The sequence below is a fragment of the Sinohyriopsis cumingii genome, chromosome 9, assembly GCF_028554795.1.
Source record: "Sinohyriopsis cumingii isolate HCF-2022 chromosome 9, ASM2855479v2, whole genome shotgun sequence".
Classification (NCBI taxonomy): domain Eukaryota; kingdom Metazoa; phylum Mollusca; class Bivalvia; order Unionida; family Unionidae; genus Sinohyriopsis; species Sinohyriopsis cumingii.
Genome location: NC_142969.1, coordinates 122,751,752 through 122,768,677, shown reverse-complemented (window position 1 = coordinate 122,768,677; position 16,926 = coordinate 122,751,752). Strand labels below are relative to the sequence as shown.

The following is a 16,926-nucleotide window of genomic DNA, read 5'->3' as shown; positions in this document are numbered from 1 at the left end:
TAGTTGTCTAGAAGCATAGACTTTTTTATGTTATGCAAATGACATAATAATATAGACAATATCAATGCTTTCTCAAGGAGATAAAATGAAAACATAGCCATCTAATGTATTTAAAAAAAAAACAGTAGGGGGCATTGTTTATGCAAAGGGACTCCAACCTAGGACTTGATCTGGGGCTGAAATGTTATTGGTTGTTGGTCACATACAGCTAATTAATTTCATAGTCTCTGTGACTATTAATGATTGCTGATTGTTTGAAAATATTGGTCAGAACCATATTTTTTTTATTTTTTTATTAATGTCGGGGTAATTTATATGCAGTAGTTGACATGAACATACAACCAATTTTGTTTGATAACAGTCATCACTGATGCGAACAGTGATTTCATCAGGCCGATTTCAACAAGAAATTTTTTGTATATGATGCTTGCGTGTAAGCACTATTTATTTTCAGGCTGACCATGGCAGAAAAAAAACAACATTAACATTATATTGAATGGGAATTGAATTATTGGTCTGTAAGGGAAAATAAGATACTTTTATATTTCAGATACAGTGTAAATTAGACAATGCACCGTTGAAATGTAAGTTTTCATGACATCGCTGAAGAACATAGCTGTTTAGCAGGAACTGTACAGAGCATAAAGTCTGAAGTGTGACATTACATATATCATGCTTCATGTGACCCATGAACTGGAGTGGAGTTGTACAGTGCGACAGGAAAGTACAAGTACACTACTGCATGTAACCCATGAGCAGAAATTGCATAATGTGACAGTACATAAATAATACTATCTGTGACAGGTAAGTACATGTACAATTCTCGTGTGACCCTTGCATAGTGTGACAGGTAAGTACATGTGCAATACTGTATGTGACCCTTGCATAGTGTGAAAGGTAAGTACATGTACGATACTCTATGTGACCCTTACACAGTGTTACAGGTAAGCACAAGTACAATATTGTATGTGACCCTTGCATAGTGTGACAGGTAAGCACATGTACAATACTGTATGTGACAGGTAAGTACATGTAGGATAATGTATGTAACCCTTTTGTATAGTGTGACAGGTGTGACAGGTAAGTACACATACAAGTGGCTTTATAGAGCTGCTTAAAAGTCAAGTTCTAAAAGGTAAAGATAATGAATTGCCCTCCAAAAATGCAGGATGATCAACGCTTCCAAATAAAGGTAAACACATTGTACCAGGAGATAAGAGGATGTCAGAATTTGTTATCTTAATGCACAGATGATTTCATGAAGAGCATTAATACAGAGGCTCAAGAACTCAAATATTAAATCAAAACACTTAAATAAGATAAAGGCTATTGACTGCAAATTCTATCATATACTGCAAATTTTAATATACAAAGCAAATTCTAATATACACCGCAAATCCTATTACAGGTTCCAAATTCTATAAATACAATGAAATTAGCAATCCCTGAGATTTTTGAAGAAAAAAATACAATATCAAGCGAGGCTTATCATATATATTTGCTTAAAAGTCAAGTCAAACTGTAAACAGCAAAGACCTGCCATAGTATAATGCACCTGCCAAGCGGGGTCGATGTTTGTTCTTCTCATAATGCGCCAGCAGATCTGGGTCTGTGCAGTTTGTTAGGAGTAATCAGCAGAACCAAACAACATAGACCCTAATCTGCAGGTGCATTATGTGATATTGTTGCTTGCAATTTTACTTGACTTATAATTAAGTATTTATGGTATATTCATTTTTTTCCTTTAGTGACTTAACATTAGGTATAATCAGTATACATCAAGAGCCCTATTTTGTACAAAAATATTTGAAAAGAAAATTAAAATCCTATGTGAGTGGAAAAAATCATTTTGGATGGTTGCCTTGCATTCCATGTCACACCTTCTTCATCATTCTCAAGCAAAAATGATGCAAATAAGTCCATAATCTACAGAAGCCTATTACAATTCAACTTAACAATCAATAAGTCACCTAATATTGACCTATCTCGCAAGATAAATGATATCTTTTTCATACACTCAAACAAGAAAAATTGTACAAGCCCAACTTAATCCTGACAATGACATGAAAGTAATAATAGCATAGGGCATGTGGTTATGACTTGGGCTGTTTCAGTAGAACTCGAAAAACTCCTACTATGGGACGCATCCTGTCTTGAGAGGCCAGACGCGCAATGCATGTTGATCATTTAGTGCTATGACCTGTTGAGAGAGACCTTGACTTACGGCAGAAGGGGTGATCTTTCAAGACAGGTTCTCCTGTATAGGCTTTTAGGACTTTTCCTTGCATGCAAAAACTTCAAGACCTGGGCAACTTTTTGTGTGAAAGAAACTAAATTATTAAATTACCTTTCCCTGCATGATCATTCTGACAGTCAAAATGGAGGGTGGTGCCATTGGGGTATTCTCGTTGCCTTGTACCATTTTTTGCTCTGTTGCCATGTCACGCTACAACCATATGAATGGGGTTTTTGTGTTTTACAACACAAAATAAGTTATAGTTTCCACGTCTCTCTCCTTCTATTTTGTTGTCAGCTGCTCAAATTGCTTCTGAAAAGATGAGAAAAGAGTATGATAGTCTGATGATGAAATTAAATAAATAAATATATTATTCGCATAACATAAGATCCAAAATATTATATTCAGAATGGTTGCTGCTTTTCACCAAACGAAAATCATTAAAATAACTAGTGTCAACGTGCCAGACTGAAAGAGTGCAGGTTTGAATCCTATGATCAGATGAGCCTGAGTCGGCTATTGTGTTGTGTACTTGGGCAAAGCATCTTGTACAAGCTGCATCAGCACTAAATAACCTATCTGGACTGCTGTACCTTAAACACTAAGGCACCAAACACCAAGACAAGCCTCAATTCTTTCTTGCCTATACATTACAGGTATGACAAAAAGAGCTCCCATCGTGTCTTGAAGCTGTCATTGATCTGTACTGATGGTCATACATTGGTCCCTCACAATAAGCCACCTCAATATAACACATCCCTTTTTGGGGGGCACAAGATCACAAATCCCATTATATTTAGGGCACAAGATCACAAAGCATGCTTATATAGCACTGTAAAAATGCAACCTATTTGAACTATCACAAAGCATGTCTAAACAGCACTGTAAAAATGCAACCTATCTGAACTACCACAAAGCATGCTGGGGCCCCGAGTGGCCGAGTGGTCTAAAGCGCTCACCGTTACGGATCACTGCCATCTCACCTCTGTCTGCGTGGGTTCGAGTCTCGGATTCGGCCAGTGTGGATATGTGAGAAAGCTTGCCAGTAGCTTCTTGAGGGTCGGTGGTTCTTTCCGGGGATTTCCCGGTTTCTTCCTCCACCATTAATACTGGCCGCCATGTATAGCCTATCGCGTGCTGAAAAATGGCGTTAAACCCTACAACAACAACAACAACAAAGCATGCTTATACAGCACTGTAAAAATGCAACCTTTTTGAACTATCACAAAGCATGCTAATACAGCATTGTAAAAATGTAACCTTTTTGAATTATCACAAAGCATGCTTATACAGCATTGTAAAAATGCAACCTATCTGAACTACCACAAAGCATGCTTATACAGCACTGTAAAAATGCAACCTATTTGAACTATCACAAAGCATGCTTATACAGCATTGTAAAAATGCAACCTATTTGAACTATCACAAAGCATGCTTATACAGCATTGTAAAAATGCAACCTATTTGAACTATCACAAAGCATGCTTATACAGCATTGTAAAAATGCAACCTATTTGAACTACCACAAAGCATGCTTATACAGCACTGTAAAAATGCAACCTATTTGAACTATCACAAAGCATGCTTATACAGCACTGTAAAAATGCAACCTATTTGAACTATCACAAAGCATGCTAATACAGCACTGTAAAAATGCAACCTATTTGAACTATCACAAAGCATGCTAATACAGCACTGTAAAAATGCAACCTTTTTGAATTATCACAAAGCATGCTTATACAGCACTGTAACAATGCAACATGTTTGAACTATCTCATAAAACTGTATAGCCAGTTGATCTGATAATATTGTGCCCCAGTATAATACAACTTTATATCTAACATGGTACATTTTTTAGTTTTCTTGAACAACATGTAGAGAAAAAAACTAATGAAAAATACACGTATTTCCAGATGCAGTTTTGCCATATCCATGCACAGCAAAAACCACCCAAACAAAAGCACTCAAGCCAGAATAAATGTATTTTGGGTCGTAAGAAATACAAAAATTAATCTGCACTGAATGCAACAATATATTCGTTATGTATTCTAAACTTCAAAAACATGCATAGAAAACTCCACATTCATAAGTAAACTATTTTTCTTTTATATCTGAGTACACAGGTCACTGTACGGACTCAGGAGAAACATCAGTTTTACCTTTTGGCTTGAACACCCTGGAGTGCTCAAACATGTTTTTAAGACCTGGCATTTACTTTACAATTGTATTCGTCCCAGTTCAATTTAACTAATATGTATTCCTGAAACAAATTATTCAATCCTTGGACACACACACACACACACACACACACTCAATCCCCTGGATATTTTAGTACAAATTTATTCATTCCCTTGGATATTTTGAGTACAAATTTATTCAAACCTTGGTTGTTTGAGTACAAATGTATTCAATCCCTGTACATTTGAGTACAAATTTTTTCAATCCTTGAACATTTGAGCACAAATGTATTCAATCCCTGTACATCTGAGTACAAATTTTTTCAATCCTTGAACATTTGAGCACAAATTTATTCAATCCCATGAACATTTGAGCACAAATGTATCCAATCCCTTGGACATTTGAGTTGTTGAGATTCCACTGTATATTAATATGCTGTAAAGACTTGATGGGAGCTATAGTGGCTCAGTGGGTAACATGCTAGACTCATGATATATTGGTTTGGGTTAGAATCCTACCAACAGCTCAATACAAACTGGCAACCATTGTGCATCTTTAGGCAAAGCAATTTACTCTAAATGCCTTGGCACTAAATAACCTTGTGTTGCTGTCTGAAGCGCAACTCAACTCACCAATAGGAAGAACTTAAGTTCAAAGCTGTAACATCATTTTTGTTAGCAGTAAGTCAAGTGTGAACAAGTTTACAGCAATTATGACATTGTTCCAGTAAAAAAAAGTTGAATCTAATTTAGCTGTCAGTCCACTGACAGTTAGAACAATGTGTAGCTGTTAACAAGGTAAAGGAAATTAACACAAGATGCTAACAGTGAATCCAGACCAACTCTCATGGAGAAAACCACATAAAAAATAATACCTGGAGACATATTTTCACAATATCTTAGCCAAAACAAACAACTTCCACATCACTACTCATTAATTATGGCATAAAGTATGTTGTATCCATCAGCTTCACTGCAAAGAACCAGTCTACAATATGTCTAAGTTAATTCCAACTAGTGATATACAGTCTGTAGACCTGTAGGTAAAATGACACCTAAAGTGATACTTTACCCATCTTGAGTGCTTGAAGATGTCAGTGGTTTGGTAGATAAACAAGTATTCTCTGATCAGCTATCCTTACTGACTTCTTTGTTGAAAGGCAGGATAAAATAATTTGTAAACTCCAACAATGTTCCCTTCAATATTGTGACATCTGTGACACAGTCTACATGTCCCTTGTAATGATCCTTTTAAATGCGCCCTCCGTCTTGTAATTGTGTGAGGCTCTCTCCTATGTTAGTTTGATACATTGTCAATAAGTATTGGGGCACATGTTGCTGGCTTCACTGATGAATGCTTGCGCATAGGAGTTGACAATTTTCATTCTGAAATGGAGCTCACTGCTGTGACACAAGGTAATCAATTTTTAGAACAACCTACAACTGGGTCTGATGAAAATCCTTAATATAGAAGAAAGTAGAATTCTGCACAATCAATGAAAATTTCCCAATCTACTCAACCAGGCATAAAGAAATCACTGATTTAATGAACAATCTTCTGATGTGAGGAGGAAAAGTAGCTTTCAGGAACAATAATGTACCACTAGATCTGTAATATGAACCTGACAGATGGAAAATGGCTTGAAAGTATGTCATAACTACTTATTTGTAAGGAAAAGCTAACAAGCCATTCAGCTGCTTGGGTATGTTATTGCGCAGAATTGGTAATCCCCTAGTCAGACAGGGGAGATGCAAAGGATTAACTCAACAAAGACTGAAAATGACAGAACATTACAGTGTAACTCAGTTTTAGTCTATAGTTTGGTTTTACTGTATTTAGCTGACTTTATGAGTATGGAAAATAAAGTTTACTTGATATATTGTTTGTGTTTATAAAACACTCCATTACTTATACAACCCTTCATTATAACACCATTACTGTAATAAGGCAGGTATGGTCAGGGATCCATTTTCATTTTTGTGGCACTGCTCCAGTGGTTTAAGTGGTTACAGCATGGTTCCCTAGTTCTGCTCCTGTGGTCAGAGTGGCGATATGTTACTTCGTTATAAAGCAATCACACTGTCTGGTAATATACTCTATGGCTCTCATGGCCAGTGCTATAAAGAGGGCGGTCAGTGCAATAAATAGAGACTATAATGATATAAATCTATAATTTTCACAATCTAACTGTCTAAGACAAGTTAATTTTCCCATGTGTGTAGAACACACACACACATGTATATATAATACAAATAATAATTACTTATAATTAATTATAGTCATGCTAGTGTGTCTGCTACACATGAATGCATATAGTATTGACTCAGTTCAATCATTTATTGGTGATGTGTGCTTAGTCATGATGGACTATGGACTTGTGTGTGCAGGGAAGGCGATAGGTGCCATTTACCCGTGGACATGGGTTCAAATCTCCGTAGAGTATGAATTAAAAATTCTCCAACCTGTATGATAGTATTATTTGTATTAAATATTAATTCTGCCTACTATCATCAAGCATTCTTCTATATAATCCAGGGATATCACTTTCCATTCTGTCTGGGGTATCTTTATAATTCCATCTCTCACTCTGTCTGGTGTATATTTATAATTTCTCTCTCTCTCTTTATATATATATATATATATATATATATATATATATATATATATATATATATATATAGCACAGGACAAGATCTGACATTATATAATGTACGGACAGATCAGGGTGTGTGTTGTTTCCAGTTGGACTTGCTTACAAGTGAAAATATATGGTAAACATATGTTGGCTTCACAACTTTTCTTGATAAAAACATCTGCTTTAGATCCTGGCTTGTAAGCTAAACCTAAATCTGATAATATAAGCTTATCAGAACCATACTTTCAAAGTAAGTGCGTGCATATTATGTATATATATATATCATCATCATTTAAATAATAGACGTTTTTGCCCATACGGGCATGTATGTCTGTAATACATATATATATACATGTATATACGTGTATAAATATATATATATATATGGATGTATATGGGGAACTACAGCAGGAGAAAATAATGATCCATTTCCTTCCTAAGGAAGTTGAAGATTGCCTCAGATTGTGCTAATTGATTTAAAACCTCAGCAGGTCAAGTGAAATAAAAGCAATTCCAATATGACATTATTTGAGGTAATACATCACTCCCTCACTATAGTGCCATTCATTATAATGCCAATTCAGTTAAAAGGCAGGTTTATTCATGGATCCCATTTCATTATATTGTAGTGAAACTATAACACAGCTATACATACTAAAAAACAGTATACTCAATGACTATCATGGACAATATTATAAAGATAGAACTACTTATGCTGTTATGGGTTTAACGTCATTTTTCAGCACATGATAGGCGATACATGGCAGCCAGCATATTTAGTGGTTGAGGAACCCAGGAGGAACCACCAATCCATGGAAAGCTATTGGTAAATTTTCTCACTTACCCACACTGGCCAAACCTGAGACTGAAACACACGTGGACAGAAGTAAGACATAGCGCTACTGTAGCATTTTGAGTAATGGAAAATATAAATCTGTAACACAATATTTCCAAATAATTTCTAACTCAATCCCAGTTGTGGAATCACTATCATATGAATTATTCCATCAAAAGAAGAAAATTATATTCCTTTTCACCAAATTTTGTTTTTATATTTTTTGTGGGTTTTTTCTAAGATGGTAAACTAATTTAATAATTAATAATAAACCTGTCAAATTTTTAGCTATATATATACTTGCTCATAAGTCCAACTGTAAACAATAAAGACCCTGATTTGCATTTGCATAATGTGCTTGCAGACCACTGGGTCTATTTCTTTTTTTTAAAATTCCAAATAAACTGCATAGATCTGGATCTGCAGGTGCATTATATAACAGCAGATTTGGGTCTGTGCAGATGGACTATAATTGTAAACGAGTATATAAAGATACAGCATGGAAAAATATTGGGACATTTTTTTCAAGCTTCCTTACCTGGTAGTGTGCTGTTTGTGTTTTGGATTTTTAATGTAGCTTTAAAAAATTTCAATCATATTGCTACAGTATTTGCAGTGTGACAGTTTATAGTGATGTCTAGCACTGGGGCATTGTGCCACAGACATGTAGCATGATGTCCCACCAAGTCACTTTATTATGTCACCAGGCTGACCAGTCCTAACACTAACCTTTTACTGCTGAGTGCCAAGTGAGGCAGCTGCATGCACCATTTTTACAAGTCTTTAGTATGACTCACCTGGGGTTCGAACCCGTGGCCTTCTGGATCCAAGGCAGATACCAGTAGGCCATCAGAGCAGTCTCCTTACTTGATAGAAAAATAAAGATTTAACAGGAGGTTATCAGAAGAGACCTTGAGAAAAACATGACATGTCTTTTTAAAGATATCTGATCAAGTATGGCACTCACTCACCATAAGGACCTTCATTACAACACATTTCCTCTTAAACTGCCCTATCAAGCTGACAGTATCCCTCATTTAAATGTCAACTGATTTAAGGTTGCAAACTTATTAGACCATTATGTTTTTAAAAAAGGAATGACAAAAATACAGTACAAAACCTTCAGAAATTGTGACAAGCCATGACAAGCAACTTAAGATCCAATCTAGATGTGTTTTAATGATAAATGAATGAAACACTGCTTATAGCACGTCCTTGTGACCAAGCAATTTGTTAAAGTCTGATACCAGTAATAAGATTGTCTCTTTTAAATTACAGTTGTCACAGCTGCCAATACACCTAAAAAAATAAAATTAGGCTGGCTACCAATATATGAAATTTTGTAGCTATGCTTATAGTGTTTTATAGTTTCTCTTGTAAACCAGACTAAAGTACATGTAGATTATTCCCTAGCCTGTTTCCCTGCTTAGTATGCTCCCGGCGTTATTCGTAAAGGTGTGATCAATGCAAGAAGCATATGAAGCAGGGAACCAGACTAATTATTCCTGCACTTAGTATGCTTCCTGGCCATATCGTAGGACCCAACATATCTATGAACGATAGTGTCACGAGGACACAGACAGACACCAGTGACCTATATATAATCAATTGTTACAATTACCACTTGATTAGTAATGATTGTTTGGATCACAAACAAACATAAAAAGAATAATTAAATAAACAGGATTGTGGCTACCGGTGATAGATGCCACAGTCCATAAACCAGGTTGATGTACATGTCACAAACTGCCATTGTAGTGCTAAAGTTGATGTTGTGTTCTCGTATATTGTTTGTCTTTTGAGCTAATCCGTATTGCCTGAGGGTGAATATCATTGTCTATTAAGCCAGAAAGAAAGAATTGTTTGCAGGATTTGACTGATAGTGTTCAAGACTTGCGATGTTTGTTGTAAACCCCTTCCCCCCCCCGCCCCAATTAAATATTACATCCCAATCACAAAGCTGTTATCTAGTCAAATTGGTGCTACTGGTTCCATACTTTGTTTCTAGATTTCATCCCTGTATGTCTTCTCTGAATGAAGCCATTGACTTTTGTCTCTGAGTAAATGGTTCTGTTTCTGGATGAGATAATTGTTTCTTTTTATTTTGTTAATTGTTAGATATGCAATGCACATGTATAGATTTTTCATACTGTCCCAAAGCCCAGTCAAAACCATCTTTACGTTCGATATTACAACTAAGCACAGTCATTTTAACATCTAGAATCTTAATTACAATGGATGAACCTCCAGCTAAAAAGAAACAAATTTTACGGCTTGAGAAAATAATTATTGTAGCTGACAGAAGTGAAGAAAAAAAACAGACCACTTGCAAAAAAGGTTAATATAAAGGAAAAGGAGTAAATTAGAAATGATTTCATATGCTAAAATATGTGATCTTCAAATGTAAATGTGCTTTCACATTTAATGATAGAAGTATATCTTTACTGCTATATAATTTTGTTTCTAGACGAATGCATACAATATTTTAGAAATAACTATTGATAAATTGTTCTGAAACTGGACCTTGGAAACGTTTCTTTGTAGAAACCTGCTATGAGAGACCACCTGTCTTGAGAGGCCACTTCTGGTTGGCAGAAGGGGCAGTCTCTCATAACAGGTTTTGCTATAATTTCCAATGCTGAAGGTATTTGTGTGGTTGTAGTCTTTAATGTACTAAAACACCAATGACCTCAATTGTAATGATGTGCCAGAAGCCTTTTGTTGAATCACAGTGGTATAATCCAAAGTTTCCTTGTTTGAATTCACTACAATTCCAAGATAATATCTCTTTCCAACAATATTTGTATTTCCTGAGAAGAATAGTTTGAATTAAATAATTTCAGCCCTAATCAAACACTGAACACAACTAATGATCTGCCTCAAGATCTTATAGGATGACTAGATAATTTTTAGATAAACATAATTATAAACCCTCTACTCTGACCCAGGTCATAATTTGCATTTTCAGGAAATACAATTACTTCATGGAATTTTCCATTCTAATACAATCTGTTACTAACATTATAATGTAGAATGTGGTAAACATCAGTAAGGCTAGCTATTTTTATGAGGGAATTCCAATAACCATGATCCAGGCCCAAATAAATGTTTACTTCTACTGATAATGATCCTAATATATAACCCACACTCACAAAGAAAATGTTAGCCATGTATAATTTGTTTACTAAATAAAACCTAATCAGTGTCTCTAGTCAGGAACACAGTGAACTTGATTTTGGACAAGGTCAAGTACAAAATACAATTAAACATATCACACAATAACATAACAAACAATTCAAATTGAATATACATAACACTAGTCATAATAAACTACACAGACCCAGATCTTCTGGTGCATTATGTGATGGCAGATCTGAGTCTATGCAGTTTACAGTTGGTCTTGACTAAAGTGAATAAAGACTGTACTCTTCCTCTGTTGGATAAATTTCAGTTTACAAGGAAAACTGGTGAAAAGATGGATGGATGTGATACATACAAATGGACAGACATATCACAAGATATCCACAAAAGTGCAGGTAAAAGAACACTACCATTAAGAAGAATGAACCCTATTCTGGAGCTTTGTGCCATCAAGGGCTGGTAATCTCATCAACTTCATGAATGTTAATCACTCCCACTGCTGAATTGATTTTTATGTGTCATCAATTTGAAGTACATGTTTGTAGGTAAATTTTTCCTCAACTAACATTAAAGCACTGAAAAGAAATCAATCAGATTTAACTGGTAATGTACTCAGTTGACTGAATATTAAGGTTTTCAGTGTCACTGATGTTAGTGTATTGGAAATCCATACCTGTGCAGCTCATGTCAAAGGCAGAATTATTGATCCCTAGGGTGTAAGCAAGGTAAATAGAGCCTTGATTAGTTACTAATTAGAATGATTTATCAAATCATACCCATGGAATTGTATTTCAACAAAGGACAGTCATCCTCTGAGTTGATCATTTAAACAAAGAACTGGGTATTTCAGTTATTTTATGGTACTGGTAAATTGCTTTTTCCAATTGTTACCTATAAAGGTTTTGAAAATGGTTGTCATGGTGATGGGTTACAATATCATTTTCTGCATTATTTGGAATTGTCGCCTTATTGTAGTCCTATCGCTATGATGTCTGCCATGTGGCAGTTTATAGTGATGTCTAGCACTGGGGCATAGTACTGTATAATGTAGCATCATGTATCACCAAGTCTCATTATCCTGACACCAGGCTGACCAGTACTAACACTAGCCTCTTAATAATGAGTGCCAAACAAGGCAGCTACTAGTACCATTTTTTGACATCTTTGCTATGACTCTACCAGGGTTCAAACCCACAACCTCCCACATCTGAGGAGAACGTTCTAACCACTTTGGCTAATGGAGCAGTGAATTGCAAGAAATATCTAACTTGAGAAGTGGACAATTTATTTGATTATTTACTTCTACTTTTAGTGGGAAAACATTATTTTTACAAATGGCAGTGAGGAATTAAATTAAAAATATATTTTTAAAAAATGAGGAAATTTTTTGTATCTTAAATCACTTAAAATTGTGTAGCAAAAGTCTGTTCCAGGCCAAAGGAAAAATAATGAAAGAGAGAGAGAGAGAGAGAGAAAGAGAGAGAGATAGAACTGCATCTAACTTTGTAGCTCATTAGCTACATGCAATATTGGGGTTAATGAGCATTCTGTTAGACTAGTCATTGAGAAGTTTATCTTTCATACACAAAACTTCAAGCAACAAACATAAAGATGTTTTCCTGTACATGCACACCTCCAACTACAAAAAGTTTTAAGCAACAAGCCTGTATGAAATGCACAAATTATTTCATCATTTTATTAAAGGTAAAACTTAAAGTGAAAGTATAAAGCTTTCTAAGACCTACCTTGTTCATTGATATAAATCCTTGTATAATGTATGCATGCTCACAGCATTTCTACATATATATGAAATCTTATCAAGCACAATCCACCACTAATACTGTTCTCTTGTAGCATTACATTATTCTAGTCTGAAATTTCAACATGTACAAATATCCAGCAAATTTTCTCAACAGACTTAAGCCATCCCATGTACAGTCAATTAAGAATACATAGGTCTAAACAATGAGGCTTTATACCACTAGGTACACCTATAACATCAACACATACTGACCAAAGCATGGCATTGGCTGGAGAAAAGGCAAGGTGACCAACACATGCCATTGGCTCCTAAGAAAAGGTAAGATGGTAACTATTTGGTAATCCTCTCTTCCTATCCCTTCTTGATCACATAAGGCAGCATGCCAATATAACAACTAAATTGTGAAGAATAAAGCCTGACAGCCATCTTTAAAAACATCCACCATGTGGTCTGATTGTGTCGAAGATAGAATGGGATAAATTTATTTATTGTTGCAAGATTAGATTGTGAAGAATAAAGCCTGACAGCCATCTTTAAAAACATCCACCATGTGGTCTGATTGTGTTGAAGATAGAACTGGACAGATTGTGCCAAAGATAGAATGCGATAAATTTATTTATTTTTGCAAGATTAGATTGTGAGGAATAAAGAATGACAACCATCTTTAAAAAAATCCACCATTTGGTGGGTATTTAGGTAAGAAATAACTTTATTTGGTTTTGCAAAATTTGATTATTTACAGACTATTGTTTCTTTAGAATTAGTTTCTACAATCTTTCCAATCTATGAAGCATGTATAACATAATTTTTCTTGTCATAAAGGTTGCTTTTTCAAGTTACTTTTTTAAAATTGTATATACAGCATTTGATATCTACACATTATTTTGTTATGTATGCTTATAGTTTAATACATGCATATGAGGAATAAGGTACTGAACATGACAATTTTGTTTTTTGAAGATCGTCATCATTACTATGGTATTTTTTTTAATAAGAATAGCCCTAGCACTAACTATGTGTGTAAATATCCTAACAATGTAAACAAGTTGCAGTAATACTAACAGGGAGCGCTCAGGGTATATGTTACTAATATTACTAAAATACCCTGACATGATATTACCAAAATACAAAAACATTCTGACACGATATTACTAAATTAACCTGACATGATATTGCTAAAATACCCTGACATGATATTACTGTTCTAAAATATCCTGACATGATATTACTAAAATATTAAAATACCATGAAATATTACTAAAATATCCTGACATGATATTACTAAAATACCCTAATATGATATTACTAAAATAGTAACCCTGACATAATAGTACTAAAATACACTGGCATTAACTTGGCCTGTGTGGTTACTTCAAATTTAAGGAAATAAATGGCTAAATGTTAGGACCTTATAATTTAAATTGGAGATGGAGAGGAAGCGAAGGGATAGCTGTGCATGTGGATATAAATACAGGTTACCTTTTATCCTGATTTAACTTTAATCCAGTTGGATAATCCCAAATTCACATTAATGCAGACTTTTCCAAAACAATGAATACGAAAATAGCTTTTTATTCAGCTACAGAACATAATCCAATGGATGATTTCTCATGTGCACTAGTGTCATATCTTACTGATTTGATAAGATGGGTACACATATCACCCCAATGGGCCAAGGTCCACTAGATTTTTCCCAATCATATGGATACTTCAACGATAGTCAATGAGGATGTCATGTACAGCCTCATAAATGTACTCCCCCTTTACAAGTTAGCAATAACAAAGTTATTAATAAAACCAAACATATATTTTGAAGTGAACTGTACAAGTTATGTTAAAGAAACACTTGTAAAGAAGAAACTAGACTCACATTTTTTGGCCTGCAAAGGGTAATATTTATGTATTTGAAGATATCAGTACAGAGATGAAAAACTGCAAAAATATTCATTTATAATGATTTCCATCAAACTTTATTCATTCATGGACAAGAAAGTGAATAACCTTTAAATATATGAAGATCCCAAAACTGATGTATTTACTGGGTATGAATGAATACACATCATTATTTGCTAACTCAATGGCCAACCTGTATGAAATTAATGCCCAAAGGATTCTTGGCCACCTGTATGAGATTCATGCCCAAAGGACTCTTTGGCCAACCTGTATGAGATTCGTGCCCAAAGGACTCTTTGGCCAACCTGTATGAGATTCATGCCCAAAGGACTCTTAAAGCAGACTGCCATGCATATTCTCCCATATTTGTTCTGGTCTATTCCGAGTACAAGTTCTCAATGTGTGAATGAGTTTACTGAGGAAGAAACAATTTCAGTTAGTTTTCTGGCAGTTCTCAAATAAGGTGCTTGACATGGCAAAAATCATCTAGTGTCTCACCCATGGATACCCTACATCAGTGCTGTCCAACCTTTTTGACACCATGGGCCACTGAAAAATGTTTTTCTTGAAGCCGAGGGCCACAGCAGAAAACTGAAAAGCAATGACTATATAGCTGCTTGAGCTCTGGTGGGCCATTTAAAATGAGCGCGCAGGCCGCATGCGGCCCATGGACTGCGGGTTGGACAGCACTGCCCTAGATGCAAGACATTCTAAATTAGGTGCCAATAATTATCCCATGCATTGTTGCTAATGCTTTTTAAAGTTGTTTAAATAATGTCTAAATATAAAGTAAAATAAGGTTTTAAAATTTAAGTTTTTTTCCTTGAGGTTTTTAAAAGTTTTTGGAGAGGTTCAGGACACAAAGCAGTTACAAGATTAACTCCATGGTCAGCATGGCAATAATTCAAAATTTAATAAAGTATGTTTGAAGTTTGTTTCTAAATAAAATAAAAACATGAAAATTAATAATTATAAAGCACGAAAATAATAATGCACATATTTACCTCTTTTTCCCAACCACTTAGCTAGCCTAACAAACAAAAACGTGTCTAAAACAGCATGTTTTATGGGTCATAGTAGAGCAATTCAGTTTTGTAAATTATTTTAAAATATTTAGGTCCCCTTCAGTTTGTTTAGGTCTTTTTTTGTTTTTACGTTTCCAAGGTCAAAATGAAATTTTTAGTTTTTCAAGGTTTTTAAGGTCCATTTCTAACCCTGTTATATAAAGAAACACCAGTTAAAAGAGTTGTACCAGATTACATCATAGTCTTGTTCAAACTCTACAAATTGCCCCTGGGTATGTACTATCAGAGAGTTTAAAGGATCTGAAAACTCCACTAAACTCATCTATCGCAGGTTCCTTGTTGATATGCAAATGAAGTTCACAGTGGTCAAAGATCAAGGTAACAGCTGGGGGTTTCCATGCCCTGCAGTTATACATCCTAGCTGTAACAAGAAAGTTTAGGAGTTGTAGTCTGCAACACTGACTTGATGAAAGAGAACTCTATGCTATAGGGCTTTCAGCAAGTTAATTACTTCCCTTAGATCAAGTATCAACTTTGATTATATCTTATTACAATGAACTTTCTCAGTGATGATGCTTTGGATGGGGTAAAATCCCTGAACTGAAATCTTACCCAAGACAGCATGGGCAGAATGTTAGCAGGAAAAGATTTGACTTTTGACATATTTTTAAATGCAGCTTTAACAATTTTCAGTCATATTGCTACAATGTATGCAGTGTGGCAGCTTATAATGATGTCTAGCACTGGGACATCATACCACAGACATGTAGCATGATGTCCCACCCAGTCACATTATCCTGACACCAGGCTGACCAGTCCTAACATTAACCTCTTAATGCTGAGTGCCAAGCGAAGCAGCTGTTAGTACCATTTTTATAAGTCTTTGGTATGACTCGGCCTGGGATTGAACCCATGACCTCCCGCTTCCAAGACGGATGCTCTAACAAACAGGCCATCGGATTGGTCAGCAGAAAAATAAAGAACTAGTCAAACAAGTGAAAAGGATTAAAGAGTAGGGCCTGCAAGATGTGGTCGAACCCACGCAGACAGGTGAGATGGCAGTGATTCGTAACGGTGAGTGCTTTAGCACACTCGACCACTTGGGGCCTCCTTAAGATATGTGAAAATCCTACCGCTTTAATTTTATCTGAACAATAACTTAGAAAAAAGTAGAAGAAAAATAGGTTCATAAACAGCATTAAAGATATGTACAAATAGAAC

At 35.2% G+C, this 16,926-nt stretch overlaps 1 protein-coding gene across 13 annotated transcripts in view; it reads right to left on the bottom strand.

Moving 5' to 3' along the window:
- LOC149792818 (poly(rC)-binding protein 3-like) overlaps positions 1–16,926 on the bottom strand; it is a 274,568-nt gene that overhangs the window by 68,243 nt on the left and 189,399 nt on the right. For 11 of the 13 annotated variants that reach the window (XM_089971275.1, XM_089971288.1, XM_089971285.1 and 8 more), the window contains one exon: positions 2,348–2,548. In XM_089971275.1, coding sequence (XP_089827401.1) covers positions 2,348–2,440 — 93 coding nt within the window. In that variant the 5' untranslated portion in view covers positions 2,441–2,548. Of the gene's footprint in view, positions 1–2,347; positions 2,549–5,485; positions 6,045–14,266; positions 14,410–16,926 lie in introns of those variants that run through there. The other 2 variants (XM_089971284.1, XM_089971283.1) reach the window with 2 other exon arrangements.